We start from the raw sequence: 15,458 nt of genomic DNA on the forward strand, positions 1-15,458 counted from the left end.
ATGCGCCTGCGCTTTGTTCTGCCGCTTTGCATTATGGGGGGGAGATGTAGTCAATCCGGCTTTTCAACCTCGCGACATACGCAGTTTTAAAGAAAGCAATTCAGAAGTTAGCAGAACCTTCCTTCCTTCTCCAAACTTAATCGGCAACCGGCCGTCTCCGTTCCTCCCCCGCCAGCGGATCTGGGAATGTCCCAGAGTGCTTTGCGGTCGGCGGGGGGGGAGGTCAGGGTGCACTGCGGGCCCCTTGCCCCCCCCTCCCTCCCTCCCTACCGGGCAGGTTCCCAGTTCACCAACAGCCTGAGGCCTCGCCCAAGCTGCCATGTTCCGGGCGCTCTCCATCACTGACTGGCTGGGAGGGGACAACAAGGCCCAGTATGCTGCTTCCGAGGAGAGGCAGCTGCTGACACCCGGGGTGGAGGATTTGGAGGCGCCGCCCGGGGGAGTGAGCGAAGGAGCAGGAGCGGTTCTGGAACAGGCGAAAGGGATGGGAAGTGAGTGAGTGACAGACATCAACCCCCCCCCCCCCCCCCCCGACACAACAGCCCCACTGCTCGCAGAAAAATACTTTTCACTGTACCTTGGTACATGTGACAATAAACAAAATCCATCCAATCCAAATCCAACCCCCTTCCCCGCAGACACAACCCCCCCCACCCCGCAGACACAAAAAACCCCACCCTGCAGATACAACCACCCCGCAGACACAACATCCTGTCCCCCACATCGCAGACACAATCTCCCCCACTCCGCAGACACAGCCCCACCCTGCAGACACCAGACCTCCCAGAGTGTTTGTGGGGTGGGGGGTCAGGGTGCACAGCCGCCCCCGGGGCATAACCGAAGACCCCTTCCACCCGGCTTACTCACTCTTCCAACTTCTTCCATTGGGCAGGAGATACAAAGTCTGAGAACACGCACTAACAGGCTCAAAAACAGCTTCTTCCCCACTGTTACCAGACTCCTAAACGACCCTCTTATGGACTGACCTTATTAACACTACACCCCTGTATGCTTCACCTGATGCCAGTGTTATGTAGTTACATTGTGTGCCTTGTGTTGCCCTATTATGTATTTTCTTTTATTTTCATGTACATAATGATCTGTTGAGCTGCTCGCAGAAAAATACTTTTCACTGTGCCTCAGTACACATGACAATAAACAAAATCCATCCAATCCCCCACCCCGCAGACACAACAAACCACGCCCCCCCCCACCCCGCAGACACACCACCCCCCCCATCCCGCAGACACAATATCCTGTCCTCAACAACGCAGACACAACAACCCCCCCATCCCACAGATACAACATCCCCCCACATCCCGCAGACATCCCCCCACCACCCCACCCCACAGACATCCCCCCCACCACCCCACCCCACAGACACAAGACCTCCCTGGAGTATTTTGCGGGGTGGGGGTCAGGGTGCACGGCCGCCCGCGGGGCATAATCAAAGACCCCTCCCACCCGGCTTACTCACTCTTCCAACTTCTCCCATCGGGCAGGCGATACAAAAGTCTGAGAACACGTACAAACAGACTCAAAAACAGCTTCTTCCCTGCTGTTACCAGACTCCTAAACGCCCCTCTTATGGACTGACCTCATTCACACTACACCCCTGTATGATTCACCTGATGCCGGTGTTATGTAGTTACATTGTGTACCTTGTGTTGCCCTATTATGTATTTTTTTTATTTCCTTTTATTTTCATGTATTTAATGACCCTTTGAGCTGCCGCAGAAAAATACTTTTCACTGTACCTCGGTACACATGAACAATAAACAAAATCCATCCAATCCAAATTCAATCCCCCACAACACAGACACAACACCCCCACCATCCTGCAGACAAAACACCCCCCCCCCCCCAGACAGCAGACACACAACACCCAGCAGACACGACACCCTCCACCGCGCAGAGACAACGCCCCCTCCCCCTCGCAGACACAACCCCCGCCCCCCCCTTGCAGACACAACGTCCGTCCCCCGCAGACACAACATCCCCCCCCACCCTGCAGACACAACAAACCCCCACCCCGCAGGCACAACACCCTCCGCCGCGCAGACACAACCCCCCCCCACCCCCCCGCAGACACAACCCCCACCTCGCAGACACAGCACCCCCACCACCTTGCAGACACAGCACCCCCACCACCTTGCAGACACAACAGCCCCCACCCCGCAGACACAACACCCCCACCACCTCGCAGACACAACCCCCCTCCCTGTAGACAAAACAACCCCCCTCCCCGCAGACACAAAACCCCCCCTCCCCGCAGACACAACATCCCCCACCCCGCAGACACAACCCCCCCCACCTCGCAGACACAACAACCCCCACCCCGCAGACACAACACCCCCCCAACCCCGCAGACACAACACTCACCCCGCAGACACAACCCCCCCTGCAAACACACCATCCCCCCCACCCCGCAGGCACAACACTCCGCCCACCCCGCAGACACAACATCCCCCACCCCGCAGACACAACATCCCCTACCCCGCAGACACAACATCCCCCACCCCGCAGACACAACCCCCCCCACCTCGCAGACACAACATCCACCCACCCCGCAGACACAACGTCCCCCACCCCGCAGACACAACAACCCCCACCCCGCAGACACAACATCCCCCACCCCGCAGACACAACCCCCCCACCTCGCAGACACAACAACCCCCACCACACAGACACAACATCCTCCACCCCGCAGACACACCATCCACCCCCATCCCGCAGACACAAGCCTCCCCACCTCGCAGACACAAGCCCCCCCACCTCGCAGACACAACATCCCCCCCACCCTGCAGACACAACATCCCACCCCGCAGACACAACACCCCCCTCCCCGCAGACACAACACCCCCCTCCCCGCAGACACAACACCCCCCTCCCCGCAGACACAACACAAACCCCACCCTGCAGACACAACAACCCCCACCCCGCAGCCACAACCCCGCCCCTGCAGACACAACGTCCCACCGCAGACACAGCACCCCCCCCACCCCGCAAACACAACATCCCGCCCACCCTGCAGACACAACATCCCGCAAACACAACCCCCCACCTTGCAGACACAACAGCCCCCACCCCGCAGACACAACACCACCTCACACCCCGCAGACACAACACCACCCCACACTCCGCAGACACAACACCACCCCACACTCCGCAGACACAACATCCCCACCACCTCGCAGACACAACAACCCCACCACCTCGCAGACACAACATCCCCACCACCTCGCAGACACAACATCCCCACCCTGCAGACACAACACAAACCCCACCCCGCAGACACAACACCCCCCACCCCGCAGACACACCATCCTCCCCATCCCGCAGACACAACCCCCCTCACCCCGCAGACACAACATCCCCCACCGACACCGCAGACACAACAGCCCCTCCCCCACCCGGCAGACACCACATTCCCCCCCCCCCCCCATCGCGCAGACACAAGACCCCACCCCGCAGACACAAGACCCCCTCACCCCGCAGACATAAGACTCCCTGCCACCCCGCAAACACAACAGTCCCCCCCACCCCGCAGACACAACATTCCCCCTCACCCCGCAGACACAACACCCCCCATCCTGCTGACACAATACCCCCCCCCCTCCCCCCCCCCCACTCTGCAGACTCACAGATAAACACCCCTCTCCCCCAGGCACATTTAAACAACCTCCGCAGGCACATATAAACAGCCTCCCCAGGCACATATAAACAGCCTCCCCAGGCACATATAAACACCCTCCCCAGGCACATATAAACATCCTCCCCTGGCTCATATTCACACCCACACCAGGCACGTATAAACACCCTCCCCGCGCACATATAAACACCCCCCCCCCAGGCACATATAAACACCCTCTCCAGGCATGTATAAACACCCTCCCCAGGCACATACAAACACCCTCCAGACACACGCAGACATAACCCCCCCAGAAACACACATGTAGACATAAATAATGACCTTTATTATTGTCACAAGTAGGCTTACATTAACATTGCAATGAAGTTACTGTGAAAAGCCCCTCGTCTCAAGACATCTGCGCCTGTTCGGGTACACAGAGGGAGAATTCAGAATGTCCAATTCACCTAACAAGCACATCTTTCGAGACCTGTGGGAGGAAACCAAAGAACTCGGAGGAAACCCACGCAGACACGGGGAGAACGTGCAGACTCCGCGCAGACAGTGACCCAAGCGAGAATCGAACCCGGGACCCTGGTGCTGTGAAGCAACAGTGCTAACCACTGTGCTACCGTACCGCCCTACATAACCTGTTTAACCTACATCAACAACCCTCCACCCACACACACGCAGCCATAAACAACCCCCCACATGCACGCAAACATAACACCCACACACACAGACATAAACATCAGAGACAAACTCTACATACAACACAAATATATATATCAGTTGCAACATTCTTTGTCAAACTTAAACCAATGTATTAAACTAATAGATTTATAAACCTCATCAGTGGCTTATTTAATCTCTTAACAGGTCTGAACTCTTAACCAAATACCCTATCACTGCAGCTGAAATTTAATTTAGAAACGCTCTTTATTAAAAGAAAGCTACCTGTTGCGGAGCAGACTCGAGGGGCCAAATGGCCTGCTTCTGCTCCTCTGTCTTATGATTTATTTTGGCTTGAAAAGGCAAGAGGGTTGTGTCTAGACTCAGAATGATTACAACACAGGAGGAGGCCATTCAGCTCCTCGTGTCCATGCTGGTCCCTGCACAAACAATTCGCCTAGTCCCTTTTCCTTTCCTGGTAGCCCTGCACATTCAAGTGTCTACCCAAATCCCCTTTGAAATCCCCTAGTTGACCCTGCATCCACCACATTCTCATTCCAGATCACAATGACTGGTTGCATTGGAAACATTTTTCTTCTCTCATGCTGTTGTTCTTTTGCCAATCACCCTATGTCTGTGCCCTCTGGTTCTCGACCCTCCTGACATTGGGATCAGTCTCTCTAAATTTGTTGTCTAGTAAATCATTATTTTCTATTAAATCCCCTCTCACCCTTTTATTCTCCAAGGAGAACAACCCCAGTTTCTCAAAACAGTCCATGTACTGAAGTGTTTCATCTCTGGAACAATATTGGTAAATCTTTTGCATGCATTCCGTGGCCTTGACATCCTTCCTAGAATCTTAGAATCCCTACAATGCAGAAGGAGGCCATCAAGTCTGCACCGACCCTTGGAAAGAGCACCCACCCTATCCCAGCAACTCAACATTTTGGACACTAGGGGGCAATTTAATTGCATGTCTTTGGACTGTGGGATGAAACCCTCGCAGACACGGGGAGGACATACAAACTCCACTCAGTCAAGGCTGGAATCGAACGCCGGTCCCTGGCGCTGTGAGGCAGCAGTGCTACCTGAGCAGAGATATGGAGCCTCGGTTTACTGTCTCAATTGCGAGACAGCACCTCCAACAGTGCAGTACTTCCTCAGTGCTGTACTGGAGTCTCAAACTTCATTTTTATGCTCACATTGCAAGGCGATTTCCACTGCTCCAGTCTCCTGGCATCTACTGGCCTCCCCAAGAAGACCCCAACCAGGTGCCGTTCAGTACTGGTCCACACAAATGTGGACCAGGCACTTGAGGGGTCCCCTAGGCCATTGGAGGCCCCTGGGCGGTCATGGACAGGGTTGGGTGGTAGCCTGGCAATGCCAAGGAGGAATGATTACCAAGAAGGGTGGGGGAGAGAGGTGGTTCTGAAGAGGCCTATGGAGGTGGTGACGGTTGGGGGTCCTGAAAGGGGGCGTGGGAAGGCCTGAAAAGGGCGGGGGGGGAGCCCTCACTTGGGGGGGAATAATGCCCATGGGCGGGATTCTCCCCTAGCTGGCGGGGCGGGGGGTTCCGGCATAATGGAGTGGCGGGAACCACTCCGGCGTCAGGCCGCCCCAAAGGTGCGGAAGTCTCCGCACCTTTAGGGGCCAAGCCCTCACCTTGAGGGGCTAGGCCCACGGCGGAGTGGTTTGCGCTCCGCCGGCTGGCGGGAAAGGCCTTTGGCGCCACGCCAGCTGGGGCCGAAAGGTCTTCATCGGTCGACACATGCGCGGGAGAGTCAGCGGCTGCTGACGTCATCTCCGCACAGGGGAGGGGGTCTCTTCCGCCTCTGCCATAGTGAAGACCATGGTGAAGGCAGAAAAAAAAGAGTGCCCCCATGGCACAGGCCTGCCCACTGAGCGGTGGGCCCCGATCGCGGGCCAGGCCACTGTGGGGGCACCCGGGGCCAGATCGCCTCCCCCCCCCCCCCCCCAGGACCCCGGAGCCTGCCCGCGCCGCCTTGTCCCGCCGTTCAAAAGGTGGTTTAATCCACGCTGGCGGGCCAGGCATTCCAGCAGCGGGACTTCAGCCCATCACGGGCTGGAGAATCGGCGGGGTTGGGCCCGCCGACGGGCACGGCGTGATTCCCGCCCCCGCCAAATCTCTGGTGGCGGAGACTTCGGGACACAGTGGGGGCGGGATTCACACCAGCTCCCTGCGATTCTCCGACCCGGCATGGGGTCGGAGAATCCCGCCCCATGTGTGTGGGGGGTGACATTTCCTGTGGATGGGGAGGTGTGGAGGACCCTCGAGCTCACCTGGCCATCGGGGCAGCCTTTCAAAGTGATGTTCTGACCAATGAGTTCAGCTCCCCAATGATGGAAACAATTCTAAGTGTGGGCAAGCCTGGGGAGAAACTCCCCAGGGCCCAGAAAAGTGACTAAGTGTGGTTAGGTAGTGGTGGGGAACTCCTGACAGAGCTGGGGAGAAATTCCCAGCCCAGCCCGCCTGAAATGGCACTTAGAAACTTCCATTAGATCATGCCCTACATCTCCTTTACCTCAGTATCCATATCTGAATACACTTCTGCAGTGTTGCATGACTTTTTCCACTGTTACAAATGTATAAATGTAAGTTGGTGTTTTCTTATTAGTTTTCTCAGCACTGCAATCCCTTTGCATTGACTGTCTCTCACAAACATTCCATTATAAAGTACTGTCAATCATAAGGCAGACTGCAAGTGTCACTTTAGTGACACTCTGTCACTGATTATGGATTAAAGTGTGACCTGCTTTCTTAGCTGTCACTTATTAACTGGTTTTGTAATCTGTGTCAGTCCTAATGTTTCCCTGCAATGACAGCTCTGCCATTTAGAATGTTATTCATGAAGAACAGATGAAGGATGATTCCAGTCCTGTAATAGCTTATAAAACCTAAGATTGAGATTGCATGTATATAGCTGTCAGATGAGGAGATCAGAAAATGCTGAAAGCACTCAGTATATGTGGTGAGAACAGGCAAGTTAATGTTTCAGATGCAAAACTTCCTGGTTTCTAAATCTATATATGCTATATATAATATGGAAAAGCCCGCAGATGCAACACCACAGGAAATATAAGGTCAGGTGTATCCTGCAAATTAATTCAAATTTGATGGTATGGGATAGTGGGACTAAGGTTTGCAGATGTAATTTACTTTCCATTTAAAAGTCATAGATTATGTCTTATTTTTATAGGTTCCCATGATAAATTCCTTGTTCCATATTTTTATAATGGAAACAGCTTTTGCAAGCTTATGCTGTAATTGCATTCAACTGTCAGTGGTACAGAACCTCCCATGGAAGGAGATGTGGTTATACTGTGACAAGTTTACACAGGCAGTTTAAATTACAAATGTACACCTCAGATTAATAATTGGGATAATTGTTAGGAGATGTGAGATTTTACATGCTTGGATGAAACTAAATATAGTTATGATATGGTGAACTTATTTAAAACATTAATGTAGAAGAGAAAGAAAAATATTCAATAATATCAGCAAATGTATAGAAGCAGAAAGGTTTTGTGCACTCTTGGTTAGTGCTTTTGGGAAGACAACGAAAATATTTTAGGGAAAGATTGTACACCAACAAAATGAAACATTTGGTGGGCAGCACGGTAGCACAAGTGGCTAGCACTGTGGCTTCACAGCGCCAAGGTCCCAGGTTCGATTCCCCGCTGGGTCACTGTCTGTGCGGTGTCTGCACGTTCTCCCCGTGTGGGTTTCCTTCGGGAGCTCCGGTTTCATCCCATAGTCCAAAGACGTACAGGTTAGGTGGATTGGCCATGCTAAATTGCCCTTAGTGTCCAAAAAGGTTAGGAGGGGTTATTGGGTTCTGGGGATTGGATGGAAGTGAAGGCTTAAGTGGGTCGGTGCAGACTCGATGGGCCGAATGGCATCCTTCTGCACTGTATGTTCTATATTCTATATAACTTCATCTATGAAATTGTGTCTGGGTTTTGTGCCGCATTGCTGTAGGATATTTTTTTCATGAAACTTCAAGCCATTTATTTATGCTGTGCCTGCCATAATCTATAAAAATAATAGTTTAAAAATAAAAGTTTTGTAAAACATAATTGTGTCTTATTTATATGTATCTTTTAATTAATTGCAGGTTACCTACGGGATGTTGCTACGTCTGCTACAAAGAAAGTATCGAACACAATGCGAGAAACTGCGCAAACAATAAAGAAATCTGTAGAGGAACATAAAATAGACAATCTTCTTGATATGGTTGGAACAGCTGCAATTTTGCAAGAAATTACCTGTTAAAACAACTTTGAGTGTTAAGTCGGATATTTCACTGAGTGGTAAAGATAGTGTGCTGGTTCCCTATTTATTTTACCTGCTCAGAAATGTTCATTTGGTAAAATCAGTAGTGGTGATGGGATAGCATTGATAGCCTAAGGGTTTGAATTAGTTTGCATTCAATTTGTCTCTTAAAATAATGTGCCCAGAAATCAAATGCAGGTGCACTATAAATAACATTTAGAGGAGATAACATTATTGACTCTTTGATTTTGAGTTATGCCATAGTCATAGAGTCACAGTCATCATGGCACAAAAGGAGGACTTTCAGCTCATCTTGTATATGCCACAATGACACCCTTTACTGGAGTCATGACCTATAACATCTGGGCATGAACTGAATACTTGTAGGCTAGGTGATGTCCCCTCGCCCTTTCTGTTGGTGCTGCTCTTTTGACCCAACAGTTGGCAATTTTTAAAACATTCATTTACAGGATGTGGGCTTCGCTGGTTAGGCCAGCATTTATTACCCATCCCTAGTTGCCCTTCAGAAGGTGGTGGTGAGTTGCCTTCTTGAACCGCTGCAGGTATACCCACTGTACTGTTAGGGAGTTCCAGGATTTTTCCCCAGTGCCAGTGAAGGACCAAGTCAGGGTGGTAGGTGACTTGGAGGGGAACCTCTGGGTGGTGGGGTTCCCAGGTATCTACTGCTCTTGTCCTTCTAGATGGTAGTTTGGAAGAAGCTGTCTCAGGAACCTTGGTGAGCTACTGCAGTGCATCTTGTAGATGGTACACACGGCTGCCACTGTTCGTCGGTGGTGGAGTTTTTGAATGTTTGTGGAAGGAGGAGCAATCAAGCGGGCTGCTTTGTCCTGGATCATATCATAGAATTTACAGTGCAGAAGGAGGCCATTCGGCCCATCGAGTCGGCACCGACTCTTGGAAAGAGCACTCCACCCAAGGTCAACACCTCCACCCCATCCCCATAACCCAGTAACCCCACCCAACACTAAGGGCCATTTTGGACACTAAGGGCAATTTATCATGGCCAATCCACCTAACCTGCACATCTTTGGACTGTGGGAGGAAACCGGAGCACCCGGAGGAAACCCACGCACACACGGGGAGGATGTGCAGACTCCGCACAGACAGTGACCCAAGCCGGAATCAAACCTGGGACCCTGGAACTGTGAAGCAATTGTGCTATCCACAATGCTACCGTGCTGCCCCCGTCAAGCTTCTTGAGTGTCAAGCTTCTTGAGTGTGCTGGAAAAGTAGTCTCCAGGCAAGTGGAAAGAATTCCATTACACTCCTGACTTGTGCCTTGTAGATGGTGGACAGGCTTTAGGAGGTTCAGGAGGTGAGTTGCTCGCCGTAGGATTCCTAGCCTTTGACTTGCCCTGGTAGCCACAATACTAATATGGCTAGTCCATTTCAGTTTTTGATCAGTGGTAACGCCAGGATGTTGATAGTGGAGGATTCAGCGATGATAATGCCATTGAATGTCAAGGGGCGATGGTTAGATCCTCTCATGTAGGAGATGGTCAAGTGAAATGTGCCACTTGTCAGCCCAAGCATGGATATTGTGTAGCTGCATTTGGACATGGACAGCTTCATTACTGAGGAGTCGAGAATGGTGCTGAACATTGTGTAGTCATCTGAAAAAACTTCCACATCTGACCTTATGATGGAAGGGCGATCATTGATGAAGCAGCTGAAGATGGTTGGGCATAGGACACTACTCTGAGGAACTCATGCAGTAATGTCCTGGAGCTGAGATGATTGACCTCCAACCACCACAACCATCTTCCTTTGTCCCAGGTATGACTCCAGCCAGTGGAGACTTTTCCCCCTGATTCCAATTGACACCAGCTTAGCTAGGGCTCTTACAGCTAATGCAGCTGCAAATAGTCAAGTTTGTCAAATACTTATGGCCATTGATGTTTAGCATTACAAAAGTTGTATCGCATTTACAGTCATTTAGTACACTGCAAAATCAAACCCTGAGAACTAAGATTTCAGGCTCTTGTGGACACCACTGCTCAGAACTGCCGTGATGTGGCTGTCGGTGACATATTTTACTGAGACAGAAAAATTAGAAAATATGAAAACAACATTTGTCTAAGATTCATCATTTGTGTCTCGGGATGTTGTATCGGGACATTACAGTGTGATATTTCTGCAGCACTCCTGAACTGCTAAGGACTGAAATATATTTATTATTGTGCAGTAATGACACAGTTTGCCACAAACTAACATAGATTTCTCGTGATAAATCGTAGCAAAAGAGCCAGGGCTCTGCCACTGAATTTTCCTTTTTATTTCATAGCCGCTCCTAGTTGAATGGCTATATAACTGCAGTATTTAAAATGCAGGGGTTTGCCAACTATTCTTCGCCATAATGCAAATTTTTGGCACTTTCATACTGTAATGAGAATAGAGTATTTGGAAACAATGGGGAGGTGACAAATAATTTTTTTTAAAGTTTATTGCTGGACTCCTAGGCAACCAGTACCTATGTCGATGAATCTGTAGAGAGCAATTGTGCAGTAGAGGGTGCTCTTGTTACAGTTACCTCAAAAGGAGGGGAACGTACAAACTCCACAGAGACAGTGACCCAAGGCCGGGTCCCTGGCACTGTGAGGCAGCAGTGCTAACCACTGTGCCACCGTGCACTGGTCTCTTGTTTCCTATACACTCTGTTGGTAGGAGAATTTATAAGTGACTGTTCCCAGAATACCTCCAATACAACAATGAACAAGCAGCTTTAAGGTACCTGCTGGGCATCACACTCCTCAGAATGCACCAGGCAGAGTAAGGAATTTAGTTCACCTGAGTCTACTTCAGAGCAATCAACTATGCTTTTAACACCCTACCACCACCACCGCCGCCACCACCACCACGCTCCGAACTGTCCTTGGGATGTGTCAGCTTTTACTTCAGTAACCCTGAAGGTTACTAGGTTAGATGGCTTTTGTTTCGGTGCAACATCGTGGGCCGAAGGGCCTGTACTGCGCTGTATTGTTCTATGTTCTAACCCACTCTCAGCTCCATTTAAAATTTGTTGCCCAGCAGATTGATGCATTTGATTCCCTTAACCATTGCATGTTGTTCCCTGCATTCTCTGTGAAAGTATTTTTCACATTTGCTTTTGCAAATCACGTTAAATCTGTAACCTCTCATTCTTGATTCTTTTACAAGTGGGAACAGTTTCTCCCTATCTACTCTGTCCAACCTCCTCATGATTTTGAACATCCCTATAAAATCTCCTCTCAGCATTCTTCCCTTTAAAGAGAGCAGTCCCAATATCTCTAATCTATCCTCATAACTGAAGAATAATCCAGAGGGGAATTGACAAATTGGATGCTGTGGGAGAGACTAGAACTAGAGTACATAGTTTAAAATAAGCGTCTCTCCCATTTAAGACAGAGATGAGAAGTAATCTTTCTCTGGGGGTGGTTGATCTGTGAAATTCTCTTCCCTAGAGAGTGTTGGAGGCAGAGCCATTGAATATTTTTAAGGCATAGTTAGATAGATTATTGATTATGATGTGGAGATGCCGGCGTTGGACTGGGGTGAGCACAGTACGAAGTCTTACAACACCAGGTTAAAGTCCAACAGGTTTGTTTCGATGTCACTAGCTTTCGGAGCTCTGTTCCTTCCTCAGGTGAATGAAGAGGTATGTTCCAGAAACATATATATAGACAAATTCAAAGATGCCAAACAATGCTTGGAATGCGACCATTAGCAGGTGATTAAATCTTTACAGATCCAGAGATGGGGTAACCCCAGGTTAAAGAGGTGTGAATTGTATCAAGCCAGGACAGTTGGTAGGATTTTGCAGGCCAGATGGTGGGGGATGAATGTAATGCAACATGAATCCCAGGTCCCGGTTGAGGCCGCACTCGTATGCGGAACTTGTCTATAAGTTTCTGCTCGGCGATTCTGCGTTATCGCGCGTCCTGAAGGCCGCCTTGGAGAACGCTTACCCGGAGATCAGAGGCTGAATGCCCTTGACTGCTGAAGTGTTCCCCGACTGGAAGGGAACATTCCTGCCTGGTGATTGTCGCGCGATGTCCGTTCATTCGTTGTCGCAGCGTCTGCATGGTCTCGCCAATGTACCACGCTTCGGGACATCCTTTCCTGCAGCGTATGAGGTAGACAACGTTGGCCGAGTCGCACGAGTATGTACCGCGTACCTGGTGGGTGGTATTCTCACGTGTAATAGTGGTATCCATGTCGATGATCTGGCACGTCTTGCAGAGATTGCCATGGCAGGGTTGTGTGGTGTTGTGGTCACTGTTCTGAAGACTGGGTAGTTTGCTGCAAACAATGGTTTGTTTGAGGTTGCGCGGTTGTTTGAAGGCAAGTAGTGGGGGTGTGGGTCGCACCTCTTTAACCTGGGGTTACCCCATCTCTGGATCTGTAAAGATTTAATCACCTGCTAATGGTCGCATTCCAAGCATTGTTTGGCATCTTTGAATTTGTCTATATATATGTTTCTGGAACATACCTCTTCATTCACCTGAGGAAGGAGCAGCGCTCCGAAAGCTAGTGACATCAAAACAAACCTGTCAGATTATTGATTAGCAGTGGAGGTGTGGGGGTGGATAGAAAAGTAGAGGTGAGGCCCCTATCAGGTCAGCAATTATCTTACTAAATGGGCAGGCTTAAGAGGCCAAATGGCTTACTGCTGCTCCTAATTCATATGTTCATATATACATGGGCATTACAATTTTTTTGTGAAGCACAACAATACTAGAAACAGCTTATTCAGTATCAGGAGAGGAGACCTGCAAACCAAAAGTTTAGACATGAGGAATAAAAAGAGTAACACTTAAACTTTCAGTGCCTTTAAATTGAGGCAGCACGGAGGCACAGTTGTTAGCACTGCTGCCTCACAGCTCCAGGAACCCGGGTTCAATTCTGGCCTCGGCTGACTATGTGGGGTTTGCATTTTCTTCCCTTGTCTCTGTGGGTTTCCTCCAGGTACTCCAGTTTCCTCCCACAGTCCAAAGAAGCGCAAGTTAGGTGGATTGGCCATACTAAATTGCCCCTTAGTGTCAGAAAAGTTAGGAGTAGTTATGGGGATCGGGTGGTTGCGTGGGTTTAGGTAGAGTGCTCTTTCCAAGGGCCAGTGCAGATTCGATGGGCCGAATGGCCTCCTACGCTGTAAATTTTATGAAATTCTTCGTCTGAGTTTCAGTATGTATCACTTAAATGTGTGAGAAACCCTATTCGGGCAGAGTATCTAAGGTGAACCCATTACTCTGCCTGTCTAATGTGCCCTCAAAGATTTTCCAGCAGGTCAGACTGCACATCTAGGGCAGCATGGTTTCATAGTGGTTAGCACAGTTGCTTCACAGCTCTAGGGTCCCAGGTTCGATTCCCGGCTGGGTCATTGTTTGTGCGGAGTCAGCATGTTCTCCCCGTGTCTGCGTGGGTTTCCTCTGGGTGCTCCGGTTTCCTCCCACAATCCAAAGATGTGCAGGTTAGGTGGATTGGCCAGGCTAAATTACCCTTAGTGTCCAAAAAATGTTAAGTGGGGGTTACGGGGATAGGGTAGATACGTGGGCTTCAGTAGGGTGCTCTTTGTAAGGCTGGTGCAGACTCGATGGGCCAAATGGCCTCCTTCTGCACTGTAAATTCTATGATTCTATGAGCAAGAACAGACTAGTTAAATTGTAAATGCATTTTCTACTTCAGAAAGGTCTACACCTGTAACAATCTACCTGGTTAGCTCGTCTAGCAGAGCTTGCTGGAAAATAATCATAAGAGGAATCTTAATCCGAGTTGGTTTGTTTCCTTCTCCATCATTAAATCACTAAGGACAATTGTAGAGTCCTGACTGTTGTTGTGACTTAATTCCAATAAATTAACTTGTGCCAGAGATCTTCTGCAATTTTTGAGGAAGTGCTGCAAGACTTGATGCACTTAGTTACTGCGTAACTATTAGGAGGACACTTATTCCAATTTAATATGTCTCTATGTAGTAAACATATTAGGATAATTGGAAGTAAAATGGCTGGTTTTTAATTACTGTATAATTGAAATTTTTGATTCTCCTGCTACTCATGCAGTGATAACTGTTATCCCATAGTCCCCAGATGTCAGTACATTTTAAATCCTGCATGTACCCCACAATTGGCACAGTAAATGCCCTATTGTCTCAGTGCCTCTGCTTCAGAAGAAAAATTATCTTAATATTTATTTCATATTTACCTAGAGCTAGCAATATTTTGCAATCAATATATAATTAAAGACCTGATGATGGAAGCCAGGCCCTCCTTATCCATTACCCTTCGCTTCATCCATTGAACATTTCAAGGTTTAGTTGATTCAACCTATAAACATCAGACTTGCCATTGCACAGTGAAGCTCTTAAGCGTTGTTAGTGTTGAAAATGCTCTGTAGAGCAGCACGGTGGCGCAGTGGTTAGCACGGCTGCCGCACGCGCCAAGGACCCGTGTTCGATCCCGGAACTGGTTCACTGTCCGTGTGGAGATTGTACATTCTCTTTGTGTCTGCGTGGGTCTCACCCCCACAAGGGCAGTAAGGTAACACAGTTGTTAGCACAGTTGCTTCACAGCTCCAGGGTCCCTAGTTTGATCCCTGGCTTGGGTCACTGTCGGTGCGGAGTCTACACGTTCTCCCCATATCGAGATGGGTTTCCTCCAGGTGCTCTTGGTTTCCTCCCACAGTCCAAAGATGTGCCCGGTTAGGTGGATTGGCCATGATAAATTGCCCTTAGTGTCCAAAAAGGTTAGGTGGGGTTAGTGGGTGACGGAGATAGGGTGGAGGTGTGGGCTTCAGTGAGGTGCTCTTTCCAAGGTCCGGTGCAGACTCGATGGGCCGAATGGCCTCCTTCTGCACAGTAAATTCTAT

General features: G+C 49.7%; 1 protein-coding gene across 4 annotated transcripts in view; it reads left to right on the forward strand.

The window, feature by feature from the left end:
• Positions 1-66: 66 nt before the first annotated feature.
• Positions 67-15,458, forward strand: part of LOC140411866 (synapse-associated protein 1-like) — a 56,301-nt gene continuing 40,909 nt past the window's right edge. For 2 of the 4 annotated variants that reach the window (XR_011941092.1, XM_072500777.1), the window contains exons 1-2: positions 67-491; positions 8,440-8,558. Coding sequence is in view for 3 of the 4 variants with exons in the window: in XM_072500777.1 (XP_072356878.1) it covers positions 320-491; positions 8,440-8,558 (291 nt within the window). In the remaining variant the exon portion in view is untranslated. Of the gene's footprint in view, positions 492-6,383; positions 6,917-8,439; positions 8,559-15,458 lie in introns of those variants that run through there. The other 2 variants (XM_072500779.1, XM_072500780.1) reach the window with 2 other exon arrangements.

The sequence above is a fragment of the Scyliorhinus torazame genome, chromosome 1 (assembly GCF_047496885.1).
Source record: "Scyliorhinus torazame isolate Kashiwa2021f chromosome 1, sScyTor2.1, whole genome shotgun sequence".
Lineage (NCBI taxonomy): Eukaryota > Metazoa > Chordata > Chondrichthyes > Carcharhiniformes > Scyliorhinidae > Scyliorhinus > Scyliorhinus torazame.